The 22,227-nt window shown below is 38.0% G+C and overlaps 1 protein-coding gene across 1 annotated transcript in view; it reads left to right on the top strand.

Annotated features, from left to right (window-relative positions):
• LOC120790382 (inactive N-acetylated-alpha-linked acidic dipeptidase-like protein 2) overlaps positions 1 to 22,227 on the top strand; it is a 458,890-nt gene that overhangs the window by 212,711 nt on the left and 223,952 nt on the right. Inside the window, exons 6-7 of the mRNA XM_040127816.1 lie at positions 1,206 to 1,325; positions 6,583 to 6,715. Coding sequence (XP_039983750.1) covers positions 1,206 to 1,325; positions 6,583 to 6,715 — 253 coding nt within the window. The remainder of the gene's footprint in view (positions 1 to 1,205; positions 1,326 to 6,582; positions 6,716 to 22,227) is intronic.

Raw genomic sequence — 22,227 nt, 5'->3', positions numbered from 1 at the left:
TAGTTCAAGCAGCACCATCTCGGTGCATATAGAGATTCTTCTGTATTTCAATTTGCTGTGTCATGTACTCTTCCATAGTCTGCAGTTTAAATGGAGGACTTTTATGATGCAAATGCAGGCAGGAGTGATAAATCTCTCTTGCCCTCCTCTCCTGGGCTCTCCTGATGCAAAAAGATGTGCTCTCTCTCTCTCTCTGTGTCTCTCTCTCGCACTTTCCCTCACTTTCTCTCCAATGCAGCATTGTGTTACACTTGCCCCCAGGCCAAATGAAAAATGAATCAGGCCCAGGTGATGCAGTGAGGGAGCGGGGAGGGGGAGACAGAGGGTGAGAGACGGGTGACAGAGAGAGAGACACAAAAAGAGAGAGACCCCAAAAAGTAATGCTTTGACTTTCCTCAACAACTTCTAGGTCATTTGTATTTGGCAGATGGTAACGCTCACTCAGTCACAGAGACACACATGCAACACACAAAACCCCACACATACTGTACAAACACAAAAATACACAAACGCTAACACAAACTTGGCCTAAGTAATTCCAGTGTGCTGTGAAGTACTCAGATTCTATTGTGGTGCTATGATATTGATTATAAAGACTATATCAGGAATGATTCCATGCACTCCATGCACTCACTCTAGGCAATTCATTGAAGCTCTATAAGTACTTTGTAAAAGGCCATAACCTTTCTCAAAATGCAGCACCTTAATTGTTCATGTCAAAAGAAGGCATTTAATTTTTTATATTATACTTTTTAAATTATACTTTTAATAATTGCTTTGCAGAATAAAGCATAGTTAGAATGCCCTTTTAATATAGTCTTAAAATGGGCAGCCAAAGATGAACTTTACCAAATAAAATAGTAAAGAAATAGCAAAATTAAAACTGAAAATAGCTGCTCAAATTAAATGTAAACCAAACTTGACAAAACAATCCATGTCAACTCGATAGGTTTCTTTTATACTTGGGGACAATTCTGTCAGTACTCAGAAATTTTGAGGTTTGATACCTAGCCCCAATGCAGAGTAAGCTGCTGATAAGCCAGTGAGCACACAGCAGACTGGGGCATATAAAGACATAAAGGCCACCTGGCATCTGGCTGGTGTATTATGCAGAAACACCTTGGGAAAACATTTGATTAAAGGGCATTTAGTAAGATATTAGTAACTGATGATCCCTGAGCCTCTGTGCTGTTTCACCTCATCAGGGAGAAGTGGTGGACGTTCAGTATGGCAGCGTGGATGACCTGAGGAGGGCCAAAGACAGCCTGAACCTCACCAACCAGATCGCTGTGGTCAAGCTTGGCCAAGCACCTTTGCTGTACAAGGTAAGATTAAATCAAAGCTCTGCAAAGTGCTACTGCTCTGCTCTGCTGATAAGGGATTCGCACATGTGATTTAATGCTCTACTTGAGATTTATCTGATACTGCAATCCTGCAGAAGGAAAAGTATTCACGCAGACTGAGGAATGAGATCTTTTGATCTTCAAAAATAAGTGCAAGGGCAAAAACTGATTTTAATATAATGAAGGGGTTCAAAACTGAGTCTCCAAAATGATCTCAGGTATTTTAATATACTTGCATCTGGATATAACTCACTGCCCTTTGAAGAAACTAAATACAGCTTACTGCGCAGAGATTTTCATACCGAACTGGACTTATTTCATCTGTCATGCATCACTAATTGTTGATATTATTTGTGCCATAAACGTATCATACCTGACTGCTGTATCGGCACCTCTTCAGTGTAAAGATGTCTGAATCCATTTGCCTTCATAAGAAATAACCTTAGCAATGCATTGATTGATTAGGCCTGTTTCTGCTTGGATGTGTGCCACATTCAACTCAAAACAAAATATAAATTCCAATCCAGTTAATCAAAATGTAAACATCTACTCACATGTTAATTACTGATTAATTTATCTTCAGTGTCCATTCAGTTAAAATTAAATTAATTAAATTATACAAATCTGAATACAAACTCTGTAAGGACTTCTACAATATGATAAATGGAAATTTAGACTGTAATTGGCTTCTGACACAATTGTATCCATGTATGTCAGGTGACTGAATAAATATAAACATACCAAAGTCAAATCGGGTGTGATATTGTACAAAGATAATGTAATTATAGACGATGAATTATAGTATGTTTTACCATTGATAACTTCTTACACCAAAGGTTTTGATGCAAAACCCAGTGGAAAACCCTTTTTTCTACCGCAAACTCTGAAAGCGTCGCCTCAATTTCTTCTTGCTTAATGCAGTAAACAAAGCAGTCTGATCTGATAGTTGTCACTAGCTGCTAAATTTGTGTCAGAAATATGTTAATTATTGATATTTTAAAGGATGCATGTGGCAAAAAGTTATTCTACTTCTTACCAAATTTACCTTCTTACCTTACTTAACAGTTAACTTGAAATTATGTGTCTGTATTCATCAAACTCCTAAGAATTACCTTATGGTTTACAGCCCTGGAAAAACCCTTAAATGGACCATGAGTTGCAATTGCTTTGTTGTTGTTCAAACCATTATTTCCAAGGTCAAGAATAAATGAATAAGCCAACGCTGCCAGAAAAGTCTCGATATGGATACTGTAGGAATGAAATCTGAACAGCTACTGAACTCGGACAACTGAGCGTACTCAATCCACTGATCAACAGCTTCTGATATGGCTGTAAACTCTGAAAAAAGCAAAAAAGTGAACCTTGAGTTGGAAATGTTTTGTCCAACTTAATAGTATTACACTTACAAATGTTTTAAAGAGCTAACTTAGAAATAAAAAGGTCTTACTCCTACTCACTTATGTAAGAGCAGCTCTAAAGTAATGACATAATAAATCACATGTACTATATGCTCCGAGTAGAAGCAGCCAATCAGACACAAGGATTTAACCTACAACTTCCCTACTGTTTATGCTACAATAAAATCTTTAAATTTTCTGATTCATACCTTATTCTGCTGTTGAGCAACAGCAAAAGTGCCTCAACAAAGACCCAACAGGCTAATCTGAACTCTTTGAAACTGTTAAATTTAAGAGCATTATTTAAGTGAAAAGGAATTTGATTGCTTTTTATTCCTAATCTTGAGAGTAGCACTAAAAGCAACATGTTTTTATGTTCAATCATCATAGCTCATTACTGACCTCGGAAATTGTAGTTTGACTCAAGAATCCCAACTCAAGGTCCATTCGCTAGCTTTTTAGAGAGCTATCAACTGTATCATTACTCAGTTACTCGGTTATTCTGAAGATGGATCTGTTTACATGAGAGCCATTCCGAGCACTTTTAGTGTAAAATCCGTATTATCTTAATAGTCAAATCAAAGTTTGCTCTTGGACATGAAAAACAACAGTATTACACAGTCTCCCTCAGCAGATGTAATTTGGTCAGTTGCAGTTGAAAGCTCTGGGAAAGGTAGTAATAGGACCTTGGGCTGGGACTGGACCCACGTATTTTTTCTTGTGTTTCACTGATGTCCAAAGTTTCACCTTTAGCATTTAACAAGTACAGGCCCTGAATTTACTGGAAAAACGTCAAATGATTTATTTTTTAGCTTTTTGCGTTATTCGTTGAACATTGATCTACTTCTGAATGTGAGGTTAGTGAAAAATGGCTGCTAATGAGCTTTAACAGAAGTAAATGGAGGTTACCAAAAAAGGAGAGGAAATGTTTAAAGACGGGGCATCATACTCCATTTACATGTACACAGTTTCAAAATCCATGATATAAGACTTTGATGGCTGTCACATGGGACCCTTCCAGCAACAGGCGGCTGACCCATTTTTACTCCTCACCCACAGTTTGTGACATATTTGATCATGTGGGCTTCATAATGTCTCTGTGTGTCGGCAGCTGAGAGAAATGGTAGCCCTTTACATGTAAGTGGGGAAGAATGATTGATGAGCCTTGTACTCTCACTAATGAGTGTGTGACGGTGACTGCAGCCCCAATGTCACACATACAGCTAGATTCTTATTTGATACATGCACATGGAGCACATGTTTTGAGTATGTTAGCTCAACTCATTTGGTTCCATTAATACCAACTCATTTGAGAATCACAATGTAGAATCACAATATGATCTTATCACTGTATATTAGCATATTCCAGCAGTTATTTATAAAAATGAATTGATTCTTGCTTCTCATTATGATACATGGGAATGTCAGTCATGTGTGTATGTGTGTGTCTTCTGTAACTATGTTCTTATGAAAACAAGTGTGTAAAAGCATAGCATGTGTGTGTGTGTTGCACATGCATGGAAATATCAGCATTAGTGTGCTTTATTGTAAGTGGGTGATTATGTGTGTATTTTCATCATAAAGGTGTGTGTGTGTGTGTGTGTGTGTGTGTGTGTGTGTGTGTGTGTGTGTGTGTGTGTGTGTGGTGTCCCTGTTTTCCAGTGAAGGACAGAGTTCTGATGAGAGGAGAATGACCGTGGCTGGTGTCATATATTCAATAAAATAGTCATCTGTGCTCATAAAAAACAAGGACGCTACATTTCCCATGGACAACAATGAAATACGGCTCTGCACAGTGGGAGCTGCAGCACATTTCCTCCCACTCAAAAACTGCTCTCTATTGTTACCAGTGATGTTGGCTAAATAAACAGCAACACAGTATAACCTTTGGTCATCATGAGGAAAACAAGTAGTCATTCGAACAAAATCAACTTCAAAAAGCATAATTTAATAAGAAGTCACTTCAGTATTAATAAATGCACCTTCTTCTCTCTGATTACTATTAGACATAAGCATAGAACGTACAGCCAGTTGTGGTGTCTGTAAACTGATGCACAGTTTAAGTGACAAATGATCTCTGGCGAGTACATTACAAAAACTCCACAGAAAGGATACCGCTTTCAGAATAAGATTCATTTGTCACCAAGGCCCACACAGAGTGGTAAACTAACACTGCGTTTTTCTACCCACTTCTTGCCTACATGCCTTGTGGGGGTAAGGAGACAATCACACAGGGAGACAAATGGGATTCTTGCAAAACCGCAGATATCCAGTATTTTGCACCAACCACAGTTAGTTTGTTTATAAAAATAATTTATATTTAGAAATGGACGATATGGATAAAATCTTCTTTCATGGTAGGTAACATAATATATAGTGATTTTTTTAAAATGAAAAATCAATTGAGAAACTGTTTATGAAGAAAAAAAAACCTTAATTTTTAATCCAATCCATCTCAGTGGTCATTGTCCTTATCTGCAATAGCCCTAAACACCCAGAGATATTAAAGTAATAGCTAGCTACCATAGTATAAACACTATGCCAACATTTCTAAAGACTAACAAATTTATATTTTCTCACAGTATATCCTCACATTGCTCAGCCCTATGTACAGAATGTTCACATATCTTATTTTAGTTTTATTCCGCTCACTGTGATATATAGGCTATACAGTCAGTTTTCCTTATTAAGATTCATCCAGTTGTAAAACGTTACCTCTCTTCCGTTAAGAATGATATAGTGTTGACTTTGAAAGGGTTTACCCACACTGCTTTCATTACTTGACAGTTGACAGTCACAGGGAATCCAGAAACCCTTCCGTTCAACTGTTCATATACACTATATCCTAAAACTATACACATAAGATCGTCTCCGGTACAATAACTCATGTTGGACCAAATTCACTAAACTTTTCCAAGATTACTGAAGGAAATTTTATCTAGCTCCCTTTTTTGTTTCTTGCATTTTTTTTTTTATTGCAAATTTGGTGAATATTATTATTATTTTAAACTAATTTATATACTATTTAAAGCTGCCCTAATCAGTATATATATATATATATATATATATATATTTTTTTTTTTTTTTTATTTTATTAAGAATGGATAAAATGACAAATGTGAGAAGGGACACTTAGTGACAAAGCCACAGACTTATCATCCAGGTCCTCTCAGCTCTGTCAGGTATTTTATTTCCGAGCTTTGTTTTAGTTCTCTTCCCTACTCACTTGCTTCAGTATCATCACTTTCATCAGTCCTGCTTCCAGCAGCAAAAACAATCTCTGATAAACCCGTTGTACACTCCCTGCCCAGCACCAAATAAGATAGTCAGACAAAGTTAGTCACCCATCAAGTAAACAGGCAGCACTTACCCACTGAGATATTACCCTCAGGATTTACGAGCTCAAAAGTCAGTTTATTAGGTTCACCTAGCTAAAACTGATGCAGTCTAATACGAAAAAAATCCTCCTTCATTAAGGTTAAAATCTTGGATAGTGTTATATCGATCCGAGTACTAAGTGTATCTATAAATATGTGTATTGCCAACAGGTATGCTTTAACAACTTAACTAATATGCGATAATATGCGAGTGTTGTGTTTTCATCTTGTTCTGCTTCCACCAGGTGGCCGAAAGACCTAAGCAACCTACATGTTTTCAAGCCAAAATGTATTTTAATTATTTCAGTGTCTTTGTGTAGGTTTGAGTAGTAGCTGTTTTTTCTCACTCATGTGTGAAATTCTTTTGCATGCAATGTATCTAATCTCATTGTATTTGTCTTATTCTGAATGTGCCATCTCTTTTGATAACTCACTGCATCTTTGTGTGTTTGTGTGGGTGTCCAGCTATCCCTACTCTCTGAGCTGGGCTTTGGGGGTGCTCTGCTTTACATTGACCCATGCGACGCTCCCCCTGACCGCCACATCTGGAATCAAGCCTTCAGAGTCACTCTCAATGCCGGAGGAAACCCTGCCAGTGGTGAGTGATTATATTTCAGTGACCAATGGTGTATGTATGAAATCCTTTTTTCTACCTACCTAGTCAAGTTTGGCAACAAAGGTGAAAATATTGATACTACAACAGATTTATAAAATGTTTTAAGTAAGTAAAACTCAGTTATGTTTTTTTTTTTTTAACTTGTATACTTTATTTTTAAAAAATTCATATTTTACACAGTGAAAGACATCATACAAATTGCTGTGGATGAGATGTATGCTAATGTAACCAAAAAAAAAAAAAAAAAAAAAACCTCTCCAGGCTATGGCTGCTCCTTAACATTGTGTCTTTGAATATCCTCCTAAACTACAGAGGAGACAAGTCCTCAGCCCATATCAAAGGATCATAACTTAATACTGAGACTTGAAATACAGCTCGGATTCTGAGTTCATGTAGACTAAATGACCTACAGTAGCAAAGCCAATGCCAGACACTCTTCAGCACTTCCTACAGGACACCAAGGGGGAAATGGTTGTACCAAATCTACAACACACACGTACACAGAACTAGCAAAAACATATGACCCTGTATAATCTGTTAACATGTATCATGGGGTTATAATGTTAAATTTGTGTTGGAACTTTTTTAGAGAGCCACTGATTCAACTTTATGGTCGTTTTGGAGGCTGCACTTTGTGGTGCTGTTGAGTTGTATTGTCTTGGACAGGTGTTTCTATTATGTGAAGCGGGTTCTCCCATCTTCGCAGAGGACTTCTAAAGCCCTGTGAGAGTGGCCATTTTGTTCTTGGTCACCAAGCACAGATTAGTTCAAGTACTAGCTCTATGGAATGTGACCAATGCCTAAAACCTACTCACCTGGTTTCTTACCTGGGCCTCAGGCAGAGGACATTATATCTCTCTGTATCTCTGTGACTGTTTCTACTGTATTTAAATCATCCTCCCAAGATGGATGACCTCTCTGACCCTCAAATTGTCCCCACTTCCTGTTTTTCTGCCCGGTCTGGCCAATAGGGGCATGTCATTACCACTGAAGTATCTATAGTCCTTGTAAGAGTCCCAGTACCACAGTAGCAAGACCCAGTAGAGTCCCTCCAGATGTGTGGACTGCAGTGTGAGCATGTGTAAGAGTGTGTGTGTGGGGGTGTATTTAAGTGGAAGAGAGAGAGACAGATGCTGGCTGTCTGGTCTCTCACCAATTGCAATGCTCTCAGGTTCCCGGTGCTAATACAGCTCAGTACATGTGAAGGTAGACCTCGTTATCCACATAAACCACACTTTATTCAACTGCCAGAGACTGTATAGGTTAAATTTATTTTTATTTTTACTAAAAAAAAAAAATAATAAATAAAAAAAAAGAGTAAGATTCGCATTACAGCAGCACTAGATGCAGGCTAAGAACTAAGACTATTAAAATGAAATAAATATGACAGGAGACATGAGATTAAAGTTAATATTAGGCAATACTTAAGATTTTCAGGAAATCAAACCTTTTTTGACGCTCTTTATGACTGACATTTATTTCTGCAATAGCTATACAATGTATTTAAATCCAGTGATTCCCTTTGAATATACATATTTTTTATAGGTAGCAGCAGGGTCTGCCATTGTCGCGCTGGATTCAAATTGCTGACCTAACCATGAGAAATGCACAGGAAACAATGCATATTGCCCACCGCCATTTTATACCATTGATATGAGCCTCACTGTTTACTATTAATTCTCTTTACACTGTGTTAGAGTGTGAGTTTGCTAGGTTGAGCTTTAAGCAAATACAATAATTACAGTAACCATGGCTGACATGTTAAGAATTACAGCTTTAAAAAGCTGTAGACATATTCATTACATTACAATACTTTAGACTCTATAAATGAAATGTGTGTGAAGTGTTGGTATAAGTATGAATGATAAATACAATATACATAAAAAACATACACAGATTAAAACACAACATTAAAAACCAGTCACCAGTTTTAATGTTAAAACCAGTTACCGGTTTTAATGTTGTCAGTGAATGGTGCGTGTATATACTTAAATTCTTAAATTCAAAACTCATGGGAATTTTCGCTTCTGGTACATTTTCGATGTGCTCTATAGGAGCTACAAACAGTAATATGACAGTTACTCCGATTTTATTTCTTGAAACATATAGTACATGTCAGTTATTACAGCTATCACAGCTCTCTGATGCCAACTTGAGCATCACAGATGGTGAATCTACCATATGTCTTTAACGTGAGTATTTGATAGGAAATAAAAGCTGTTTGTGAATCTGTACCTTTTATTGAAAATTATGATGTTCAGCATCCCAAACATACTGTTTGCTTTCATATATAGTATAGCTTTCTCAGGTCTTTTTTGGCAACGGACCAGTTTTAGATTTTTTGTATGTTTGTTTGTTTCTTTTGTTCATTGATTTTTCCAGCAAGATCATTTTCTTTCGAGTGATTCTACAGTTCCTGGGTTTTCATTTTCTTCAGCGTGTGCAGTCGATGCAGATATCCCTAGTGTCAGAATGTCTTTTCATGAATTTGTGTAGTGTACAACTCACAGTGCCAACCCTCATTGCAGCAATCAGGGTATAGTACTGAAATGACTGATTGGCAAGTGAAGGCTACTGCAAAGGAAAAGATGAACATGTAGTCAATGTCTTTTCCACCAAGAAAAGAACTGTCATCTTTTATTGGTGCAAAGATAAACATATCCATTCCCAATGCATGGGATGCACTGATGCATGGCAAATTTGCATTGTTGTTACTGTAGGAGTGTTTTTTAAGCCCTGTGAAAGACTGCCGACCTGTCCAGGGTGTACCCTGCCTCTCGCCCAATGTCAGCTAGGATTGGCTCCAGCCCCCCTGTGAGCCTCAAAAGGATAAGCGGTATAGCTAATGGATGGATGGATCTTTTAAAACCAAAGCTCAAACACATTATTTAGTTAAATAGGACATATTAACTTCAGGCCATGACTTCAGCACCTAGCATCTTACTAAATATCTTTCTTTATGCTTCCTTCAATGAGTTTCCCCATGTGTACGAATAATGTAAATGTGATGTTTACATATGTCATATTTTACCTTTGACACAAGAAATGTTGAAATATGAAATTATAGTGAACTACCCAAGACCACATGTGCCTATATTCATGTACATTTTCATACATGTGCAATGTGAAAATTTGCATATGCATAAATGTGACTATATCACACGTGAAGTGCCACATGTGATTGATAGAGACATGTTAAGTTTATGCCCCATACAAAGTATACATGTGAAAATAATATTGTTTCATATGGAATTCTTAACTTCTCATGTGAGATATTTCATTAACTGGTATGACTGTTATAAGGTGTTCCCTGTGTGATAAACATATAAAGTGTGTTTCATATGTGATAAATTCACATGCTGTTTTGTATGGGCCGAATGAGAACATACTCTATTTGACCCTTGACCTTATTGTTGCCAGGCCAAATCTGCATAAAACCCCTTCTGCTTACCATTAACAGTCAGCTGCCTTTCTCCAACTTAATCTTCAAATGAGTCTTCACTGGGTAGAGATGGACATTGGATCCATTAGTACAATCAAGTAAGCTGCACCATTATTCCATTCAAAATGCAGCCATTTTGTACGAGGACATGTTCTTAAATAACCCTGCCTCCTAGAAATTATGTTCGTATACTACTAAACTGCTTTAGACTGCTTTCCTAATTCGGTTGCAACATTTTTTTTTTTCTAATGAATGAACGAATGAAAAGCTACATTTATTATCGGCAGCAGAGTCTTCAGGAAGCGGTTGTGGTGCATGGCAGGTGTATAAAGAGCACATCTGTGACACCAGAGACCAGACTTCACATCCCAGTCCCGTCACTGTGAAACTTCTCTGTATTAAACCATACCACAATCTTTCTCTAACCTTAACCAACTGCTGTGAGGTCTATAATGTTCTAGTCACTAGAAATGGATATTGTACTGCAAGATCAGATATTTTAGCAGAAAAAAAAAACATTGTGTGTGAAGATTTTACTGATACATTCCGTATAAACATATTTGCGACATTTCCTCTTTATGTTAATAGGAAACATAATCCTGCTGCGATTATGTTTCCTACAAAACGTATTTGCTGTTACATATTAGATGGATATAAACGTCTAGGAGACGGGGATGTCTTCAAAGTGTTCTACCACAGTATTAAATTTGTTTTTTAATGTCATAGTACTGCATTGTTGTTTAAAGTCTGGCTTATCAGGCAGAAACGCAGTACATAACATATATTAAAGGGAGCATCGCTGTGTCTCCTGGTGTCAAGACGGAGAAAAAGAAAATTTAACACAGTGAGACGTTCAATCATTTTGGGCTTGTACTTCACACATACTCCAGTACAAAACAATCTCTTGCAATTTACTGAAATGTAGGCCATTTTAACACGCTTCATGTGCACTTACATTGCGAGAACTGAGGCATTTCCTGCTGCTCTGTGTGACTATTGAAAAGATGTTAAGTTGCACCTGTTTTGCTTGGGTTGAAATGCTGTCACCTTTCAGGCCCCTTGGTGTTTTAAAAGCTTTATAACATGCTCAGCTCCCTTTTCCAAAGGAAAAATAAGACACAAGAAGCTGTCAAGAATGCTCCCCAGTAGAGATGCAGCCAGTAGAAGAGCTGTTTAGAGTGAATGTAATACCAGTTTGCCAGGGCTCTGTTTAATGTTCCCCAGACTTTCCCAACCTCTCAGTTTATTGTTTGGACTTTGTTGTCTTCCTCTCTCCACCCTCGCCTCCTCCTTCCTCAGTTTGTTAATTTGACTGTTCCTTGTAGCGTTGTATCACCGCTGTGTTGTCACACGCTGCCTGTTGAGACAGCCACAGCAAATCAAAGCCTCTGCCATCCCATACACACGTATTTCCCAGTTCTGTTTTGTAGTATTTTATGTATATGTGTATGCATGTCAGTGTGATGGTGTGGGTTGTCTGTGAGTGTAAGCGTTGCAGAAGAACCAAGTTTGTTTTTTCATGCATAACTAACTCAAAGATGGAAAAAGTCTGTATGTTTCAATGCCTTTCGGTATTTCTTGGATATGTATCTGTATATAGTCATATATGTGTTTTCCGTGTGTTTCTTACATGCCCGTGAATGTCACGTTCAGTGCTGCATGGATGAAAACAGAAAAGAATCAAGTCGTGCAGATTCCTGCAGAGCCCAGTGTTTGCTTAGATATCATCGGCAGGTGTTCACTGTCAGGTTTACTCCATGTTGCTCCAGCTTTCATCAAGTCTGATATGCACCATGCTGCTGCAGCATTCATTTATTCTTAGAAGAGATGCCACGGCTTGGATATTCTTGCTTGCCGTATAACTGTCTCAACACTTGGTAGAAAGCTGAACCAGTGCCAACACAAAAGTCAGCTCATTGCAGGCACATTCAAAATCACTAACTGAGAAATCATTAATGAATGTGCAATGTGGTATAATATGGGAAATACTTACATTTGTAAATAAAGTAAAAACAAAGAACACACGCTTAAAATGGGAGTAGACTGCATGTTATCGGTTCAAAAAGGCCAAAAAATTACATTCTTGATCTGTACAGGAGTCACAGGAAGGCGGTTGGGATAAATGGTGGGTACAAAGCTCAGGAATTATGGAGACCTGGGTTTGTGTCCCATATCCTTCGTGGGTTAGGTTTAAGGTTGTAAAACTGTCTAGTTGAGATTAGAGAAAGAAGCTAAATATTAAAAAAATAACATTCTGTTGCGTGCCTTAGGTCAGCCAACCTTTTTTGGCTTGGGACGTCTTAAAACAAAGCAGAACACCACTTGAATGAATCTACCAGTAATTTATTTTCATTGTTTCATTTAAATACAATGAAGAAGTAAAATGATTCAGTAATCACGGTAATCACAAGGCACAGAGCAAAGATAAGTGGAGAGTCGGAAAGTCTGACATTCCTCATCTCAGAAGTCTGTCTTTGGCCCCTCGTGCTCAGATGTGAAAGACTTCAATCTATGAATGTTTGATTTCATGATCACCTAATCTGACAAAGTGACCATCTCAAAAGACATAAGTCTACTGGAGCCGTTACCTGATTCAGCCAACACTTGAGACTTCTGACAACATGCCACCTCACCAAATGTTGTCTCCATTCAGATTTCATTGAATTACTAGCTCTCACTACAAGAGGAAGATCAAAAATAAAAGTTTAGAAGGGGCTATGTTGGTGAAAGCATGTTTGTGCCGGTACTAGTGTTAAAATGAAATATGATTCAGGAAGTACACTTTCAGTAATACACCCACAAGTTTGAAGGAAAATCTGACGCCAGGATATTCGTGATGGGTAAATCAATACCAAAAAATCAATGTTGTTATCATGTCTTGTTTTGAATATCAATACTAGAGTCAATAGGATTCATCTTATGTTAGATCACATGAAGAGCACATGTTGTATGAACTAGCAGTAGGCAGAAAGTATTGATTCTACCGATTACTAAGTCTTGTTTTGAGTTTAAATTCTAGCATCAATAGTATCGATACAAAAAATGGATCTATCTCATGTTAGGTCATGTTCTGGAAACATGAACACTCTTGTTAGCACTGCTCTCTCTGCTTTCCTGTTGCTGTTGTGTGCATGTACACAGCAATCGCCTCCACACAATAAACATTTGTTATTTACCATTAGGAACTGTCTTTTCTTATAACATGCACGTGATTTAGTAATTAAAAGACAATAGGAAAAAATGCCTAATGTTTGACATGTAATATACATACTATTTATTTGGTTCTGTTCATAATGTGCATATCATAGTTACATACTGACATATTGTAGCTGCTTTACATTTTGTATATTGTTTTATAGAATATATTTTGCATATATCACAGTTACATTCCTTCTTTCTATACTATCCCGCTGGTCTGTTATTCATTTTGTATACCAATTTGACTTTAAATATCTCTGTATACTTTACACTTTTGCTACTGTTTGCCACTATCTGCGGGGCGGCTGTGACTTAGGAGGTAGAGTGGGTCATCCACTATCCAGAATGTTGATGGTTCGATCCCTGACTCCTCCAGTCCACTCCTTGGGCATGATACTGAACCTGAGAATTGCCCTCAATGTATCATCGAGGTGTGTGTGTTTATAAAAAGTGCGGCATGTATAGAAAATCACTGTGTGAATGTAGTTTAAAGCGCTTTCAAACTTGTTTGAAGTATTGGCGATAATCTTGACTGCTAGATAATGGAATAATATCATATGCACTGAAATGATTCTGTTCAGATATATAGACAGGGTTAGGGAGTCCCTTCGGGTGCAGCTTCATTAGTGGTGCAGATGCTGATTTTGGATATGTTTCTGTCCATTAACACAATGGAGCAATCTGCCTGAAAGACAAGCCATGTTCCAGATTCATGAGAGAGCAGAACACGAGAGGGAAATAGACATTGTGTTCTCCCTTTGTGAAAAAAATAGAAATAATTGCTTCTGGCACGTTTTTCTTCTCAGCCACCTCATGTCTTTTGCCAAGTTGTTGCCCCTGGTAGTGAGGCAATTTCCTCTCTTCTTGAATGTAGCTGCCATGTGTGTGGTTTGTCTTGCACTGATTTCTTTCTGTATCCCTGTGCTGTGTTTAACAAATGAAAACTGCTGATCACCAGTTTGTGATTGCTTCATGTACGTATTCTCTTTGATATTATACACCACTGGCTGCGTGCATCGATGAGATTGCATAATTGTGTTAACATTTAACATGGAACACCTCTTTCTCTGCGCTCCTCTGATTTAGCCAAATAGAGAATGTTCAAACTATTTCACCTTGTTAATTTTTGAACCGGCTGGCAGGTGGGTCTTTTCAGCCAGTCCCTTGGGTTATTTAGAAACCTCATCCAAATAAACCCAATGAATGGAAAATATAGTCATTAGCATATTGATTTAAATACAAAGTTGCTACAAGACATCTATTTTCCCCTTTTAATGGACAATCATAGCCATGGTAATGTTAGTAGAGGAAAGGAGCAACGGTTGGTCCGCTCAAGGATGTCAGAATGTGTGATTAAAGTATCTTTGCTATTACTTGCTCCGTTGAAGGAAGAACAAAATAGACATTTCTGTGGTCAAAACCAATGCTTCCTAGACTTAATTTATATACTGCAAGAATTTGTAGAAGGTTGGTGGAGGTGGATGGTGGGTTTAAGAAAAGTGCAGGACTATGACACTGGAAAGCACGCTTTGCATACTAATTCACTTGCACTAAGATTAGGCAAAAGACATGGTTTTGGCAACTTTATCATCAGACAAGAAAGGCAATATTGGATAGTTCTAAAAAACCCAGGTAGTCCAGCAAAAAATGAAGGTTCGTACAGTACGGTATGTTCAGTATCAATATTTTGCAAATTTCCAGATAAATTCAATAAATATGTTTCTATGTTATTTAATAAAACATAATCCAGGTAGTTACTGTCTAAAATTAGTGGCATATAAATTAGAGGTGGAAATCAATCACTTTGCTGATTCGAATCATTTTATTAAATTCGGTTCAAAGGTTAGTACTCACTGACTTAACAGTTCCTTCACTTCTTCTTCTGTAAGCTAAGCAGTTGCATCACTGTTTATTTGCACCTCAGAACCAGTAGGCCAACGCCTCACCATTCAATTGTACAGTATGTACAACAGTAAGTGAAGTACATCCGCGAAATGGAGTGCTGATTCTTACCGTCCCTGATATAGCCAAAATCAGAGGAGCTATTAGCCTCATTAGGCTAATATTAGCTATTAGCCTAATAAGGCTAATAGCTCAGCAGCCTATTATTTACGACAGAGTTAGCAGATTGTGATTTTTTTGTGGCGTTGAAAGTTTTTTAATAAGCTTTTAATGAGGAAGTAATGTACTGTGTATCACGGCCAGTGAGGGGAGTTTCACTGCTAAAAGTGACTGCTTCAGTCAGTGACAATGGTGATTCAGTGAGTAGTAAGTAGTTAGTTAAGCCTGAAGATTCGTTGTTAAAGATTTGTTTGTATATGTACTGAAAACCTCTAACATATAGTAAATGTATCTTTAAAGAAACAGGATTAATCACAACACACTTTAACAACAACAACAAGACTACGTCAAACCTAGAATTTGGCTGGACTGCCCTTTATCTGTTTGCTTCTCTCCTACGTTCTGTGCTCACACATACAGTACATTAATACAGCTGAGTTCCCAATAAAATGGTTATTATTTAAACGTTTTTCTGTTTCTATTGTCAGACAATGTAAAAAATATGAAATAGTGACTGAAACGCGGCCCATGAAGACTACAAGTTAACCAGCAGTCACTTCAAAGCCATTTCCAAGCTGCTGCTCTTTGCTGCTTAAAATCCTGATTTTATAACTGTGACGTTGTCTGACAGAATCACCATACACAAGTTAAAGACAACGGCTTTGCTGTTATTTCAGCTATACTTACCTGTAAAATGATCACTCAGAGAGAAAGTTCATTCAAGTCTTTGTCAGCTGCCGTGCGGTCAATTGAATGACACGCATAGAGGGGTTTGCCTGCTGAGGGAAAGCCTGTCTTGCGCTTGCGGGGCCTAACTGGCGACTCTTTTCTATGGAAAGTAGCTAGGGTCTGTCAAAAAGTCGCTAGATTTGTTGCTATGTGCTTTTGTGACGAAAAGTGGCAAAAGGGGAGTGAAAGTCTGTATATGCAGCAACAAAGGTGCTGAGGTGGCAACACAACCTGTAAATGACCCCCTGATGACAAAATAAAAACTTGCAACGGTCAATGGGGGAACTCACCATTGGTTGGTCGGCCCACCAATGGTGTAAAGTCAGCACTCAGTCACGCGTCATTCAGCTGAACAGTGGTGTAACAGGTTGCCGTTGCAGTCCAGCAAAAAATTTCAGGGCAACCATCAAGTATTATTACATGAAGAGTCCGTCTTGAAGATGAAAATGTAAGTGGTGTTGAGGGGTTTATTAATTAGATATTTTGTATTGCCAGTTTAGAATGTTGATATTGGACAATACTGGAAAACCATGGAATACTTTCAGGGACAAACATTTTTAAATTCTAGCTTTGTACAATATTTGTACTTGGCAATCACGATATGAGGTTAGGGACAGATTTTGGTTATGGTTGATAAAAAGACCAATGTTATTTTGCAGGTCCTTGATAGGATGTGGAACCCGGTCTCCTGAATGAAAGTCTGATGCACTATATGCCCATCCACTGCCCTGACCTTCAAACCTTTACCTTCTGCCTCAGTACATAAAAGGCCCAGTGCTTCCTGAATTGGCAATGAACGTTTGCATTGACATAAATTATGAGGTGCATAATCATCCAATATGAATGTAATTTCCAGGATACCCCACAGGATATTTTACAATGATTCATTCTAATGTCATCTATGTGAAAACAGAAATACAGGACTTTTTACTGGCTTTATTGTAAGGGATCCTACATAATTATGTTCCATTAAATTGAGGTCTGAAATCAACCTATAATTAACCATAAGGTTTTATGAAGTCTGAGTTATGATGATAAAATGTTGCATGTAGAGCGAAGAGTTTGGTTTGCATCATCCATGGTGGAAATGTTATATTTCAGACAGCTTGAACATTACTGGTGAAATTACACATTCAGCTTTCTAATCGCTGCTATCCTTGCTTTATCCGTTTACCACCATTCTTCCAGTGGTAATACCCATGAAGAAACAATCGCAAAGTAACGAGGATAGTAGCAAGCATCTCATCAAGTCAAACTTTACAAAAAATTGCTCCAAACTGAAGACAATTTAATCAAGATCAAAACTGAAGTTAGCCCACACAGTTCTCAGCCTGCTCAAAGTAAAGCTATTCCGTATGAAATGAAACTATGCCTGACCTCCCATCTTGTTTCAAGGTGAAAACAAGCTTTTAGTGAGTTCTCATCCAGAATTAGCCCACAGTTTTCAGGAGAAAGTACTTTTTCTGTTCATTCTGCTGAGAGTTAGACTTTGCTGGATTCATTACAGTTAATTGGCTGTTTAGTGGAACACTACTGAACAGTTGAGTCTGGGAGCTGATGCTGTAGCATTAGCATCAGTGCGGGCTGAATTATGCATGGAGGTTAAAGCTTCTGAAAGCTTCTCCTTATGATTTATTAATGTCTGCTTGCAGATAGGAATGGATTAGGTCTGTGGCGGGGATACCAAACGATGACACATTCACAATGGTCATGGTGGAGCTGTGTTACAAAAAACCGGATGGAAATCAAAGCCAAACTGATGATGTTATTTCATCGACTTCCAACATTTGTGAAACAGTGGTGCCCACAGAAAAGATAGACCGAACAGAAAACTTTCATAAATTGTGTATGAGATAGACTGAAAAACTGTGGCTAGACAAATGGCTCACTGTGAGCAGCTCTGTTGAGCCCCCCTGAGACTAGCTGTTTATGGTATGTCACGGTGTGATCTCCATCTTTATTGATTGGCCTAGAGCAGCATCATTCAAAACAAAACAAGCATGTTGTACAGATCAAACCACTATTTTATATGCACGTTGGAAAGATACTATATTTTTTTCTTTTTTGAACATAATCTTTGTATTTCCACTTTTCACTAAAATCAAAGGCTACACCTACTGTCACTATACACAGGTAAGCATCTACATAAAATCTGTTAGTCTCAACCTATGTTGAGCGACACTATAAACAATGGAAGTGGTAGCTATGGGCTAGGCATATCATGACATAACCAGGAAGTTATTATTGGGAAAAAAGGAAAAAAGGACAACAATTATTATAACTGGATCTGAATAATCAGCATCCATACTCTTACTAATAGAAAACTGTTCAAGGTGGCATAAAGGATGGTTGAAGCAACTGTGTGTATAATTTCTTTGTGATTGAAGCATCCTTCAAAAATATTCTACTGAAATTATTTTTTATTAAATGTATATTAAGTAAGTTTATACTTTTTTTTTTGGAGGAAAAACAATTCTGGTCTCTTTCAATACTACCACCAAAGCAATTTTTGTAAACATATCTTCACCTCTGTTTGTGCTGCTCAGATGGAATTCATGTCAGCGCCCACTCACATCTTTCAATTAACTCTGTATGCAACAGTACCCCATCTGTAATGTACCTTGTATTTATTTATTTATTTTAATACATCTTAAGACAACGCTATGGGTAGATTCTGTTGACATACATACACAAACATAAAGTCACATAGCGGGTAACTCCACACTACATTTTGGTAGAAGTAAAAAATAGCTGCACTCACCTGAATGGGTTGTAAACTATAATCTTTTTAACCTCTCACCACACCCACCATCACAGCTGGGAGTGGTCAGGTGTGGTCTGTTGTTCTTGTGATTTAACTTTTTGTCCCTGTTGTCATGCTGTGTGGGAAAGCACGTTGTCACCACAAGTTGTCAGGGGAATGCAGGATTATTAAACTGGGCGCAGTTACTCTTTAAAAGTATATTACTATATACTTATATTAAAGGTATATTACTCATAAATCTTTTGTTAGTTCTTTTATTCACTCTCTCAGAGAATCTCAATTACATACTCTCGAAAGCAAATGATAGTACATTAACATAACTGAGACTCTAAATAAGATGTCAATCCCATTGTGACCGGTTGCTAGGTTGTCAGGACTTTGCAAGTATTATTATGACTGAACTACAAGTTGGATTAAAAGATGCCATCTAGCAAGTATTACACTTCCATAAACTTGTAGCATATAGAAAAAGAATGGTCAGAACTAAAATGGCAAGGCCGAGACGACTGACTTTTAGTGCTTAGAATGTGTCCACCTCCAAAAAGGCTGGGTCCTACATTTCCCAGTATTCAACCAATAGCATAATTCAACCAATACCATCTTTCCAAGACCCTGATGATGTCATCAGGGTTATTTTCTCTATTTACATATTAGGAGATTTGACAACCTTTATGACCTGACCCTTTATATGTAAAAGTGATGAAGTTCCCCTTTAAACTATATTTCCCACGTGACAAGATGCCAAACAAATTCACTTAAGATTTTTCAGTAGGTATTTCGACAGCTAAATTGAACATTTTATACCAAGTAAGTGGGTTAAATGTGTATTAACTGTATGAATATAACCTACAGAGTGAGAGAGAGGTGTTTTTAAGGTTTAAGGAAGCACATGCTTTGTAGCTTGAATGAGTGAGGTACTAATACTGAGGCACCTGAGCTATAAATGTACACTATAATCTGTGCATTTAATCATGCTGCAAGTACACATCGTGTATAGCCCTCAGCTCGCTGAGCCACCAGGATCCACCTCACATCCTCAGACTCTGTGATATAATCCTCTTGTACTGTCACAACAGCTAAATCTGCCACCTGTGTCATACACGATCCTATTATCTTCCCTTTACAATCTAAACAGCACTGGAGCTGCCTGACATCATGTTGAAAAGATAGACAGGTACATCCTGTTTGAAATTCCTGTCACACTGCTGAACTTTGCCTTCCAGCCTATTTCATGGCTGATCCATCATGCACGTCAAGTGTGTGTGTTAAACCCAGTAAAGGACAGAGTCGGCCTTCATTACACTACTTCCTGTCTCCCAAAATGCTTTGCTCTCCAGTTTTTGCTGTGATGCTGGTGTGTTAGGGGTTGTGTATGGATGGTTGGGGGATGTTGGATGTGCAGCAGAGCTTCAAATTGGCTCCCCTTTCCTCATGTTGAGAGCCACAGTTTTCGGAGGTAATAGACATGCAAATAACACCGAGTGTGTGCGTATATTTCCAGGCAGTGTTGCGTCTCGGTACTCAGTCAATAACATTATGGAAATGTGCCGTGGATTCTTTGGGTCTCACTGTTTGAGCTGGATAACAAGGCAGTCCAATGAGCCTGTTAGCATGGCGACAGTGACAGAATGAGGTGTTTGTATTGTCTCACACTGTATTACAGCAAACGACAGGTGGGAGAGGCAGCGAGAGAAAGATGTACTGTAGAAAGGCAGCGAGAGAGACAGAAATCACGAGTGATCAAAGATATGCATTCCTTTTCCCTTTACTCAATCAAAGGAAATGTGTGCAAACACATTTTCCCTCTCAATTTTTGTTTTTACTTTTCTTTTTTTTTACTATCAAAGTTTCTGTTTGTCGAGTTTAATTGCTTATCAAAACGTACATCATACTGTGTTGTGAATCCGTTGCTTGCTTGCATAATTGAGCTCTCTATACTCCAGTTTATTTCTCGCTCAAGCATGCATGCACTTCAACGCAGCATCTCAGGTTCAGTTGAGAGGACGGTGTAAATGGTGTTTACAGAGCCCAGCCCTCCTGATTTTCAGATTTAACAGGGTGACAAATTGAGATGTGGTTTATGCAGAGCATGTGTGCTTAATTGCGTTGGCATAATGATTGCCGTTCTCAAGACACTTTCTCTGCCCGAAGGTTTTTTTATGCCATTTCAATGTGCATGTGTGTAAGAATAGAGTCCAGTGGGAAATTTGAACATCTGTGTCTCTCTATCACACTATGCCCTTGAGAGAGCTGAAAATAGATGGTTTGCCTATAAGGAATCTGCTTCAGCAAGTAGAATATCAAAAAAAAAAGGATATATGGTTAACCTAGCAATTACTTATACATTTGTATAGCTGGAGCTTGCACTCATAACACTTGCACTCATAACACTTGAATAAAGTGTTCTCCGTAATTATGTCGTCCTTCATGGGAAAAAAACTACAAAAAAACAAAACAAAAACAAAGATTCCCTTTAGTACACCATCAACTGTTCTCAGATCCAGCAAGTTGCAAATTGGTAACATTTTTTTTTCTTTTTTTTTTTTTAGATTTTTCCCCCAAGAGGATATACAGTGGCACATCAAGAACTTAACTTTAAGAATTTAAGCCAGCCTTTGCTGAAAATGTTGTGTCCCTGAAAGATGTGATTTTATGAAACATTAGAAGGAAAACATTTTTTGTTTCATTCCAATGTGTCATTGATGGCAGATTTATGATGGTAGATTTAAATTCTCTGGAGACTGTGGGACCTGCTGAGCCAGTTCCATGAAAAAAGATTGGCATTGCTTAGTGATTTGTATAATGATTTATGTGGTAAAAATGTCTTTATTTGTGCCTGCTCTCGCTGCACAGGACACATTTTTTATTCACCATATGTCTTATTCTTCTTCTTATTATTATTCCATACAAATTTCAATTCTTATTTGTGCCTGCTGTGCTCTGCACAGATCAACGAACCCGGGCACAGTTACCTATCTACCAATGTGAATGCAAGTGTACTCCCCTTCTTCTCTGTGTTTATTGGCCGATCACAAACTAACTAGGTGTATACCACCACCTGCTGTATCGGAGTGTGTAGATATGCAAGTGTACTCGGGTACGGAAGAACATTACTAATGTGAAAGCTGAGGGCTGGGAGATTGGGGGGGGGGCAATCATACTCAGGCACTGCATGAAGCAATCGTACCTAATATGAAAACGCCCTGAAAATACAATTTGCATGGGAGGTAAATTGGTCAGGGATCTACTAGAATATTACATCAGGATATGTCTCCAGTAACAACAGATAGAGCATATGAC

Source organism: Xiphias gladius, chromosome 6, assembly GCF_016859285.1.
Source record: "Xiphias gladius isolate SHS-SW01 ecotype Sanya breed wild chromosome 6, ASM1685928v1, whole genome shotgun sequence".
In the NCBI taxonomy this organism is placed as follows: domain Eukaryota; kingdom Metazoa; phylum Chordata; class Actinopteri; order Istiophoriformes; family Xiphiidae; genus Xiphias; species Xiphias gladius.
This window is presented reverse-complemented; position numbering and strand designations above follow the sequence as displayed.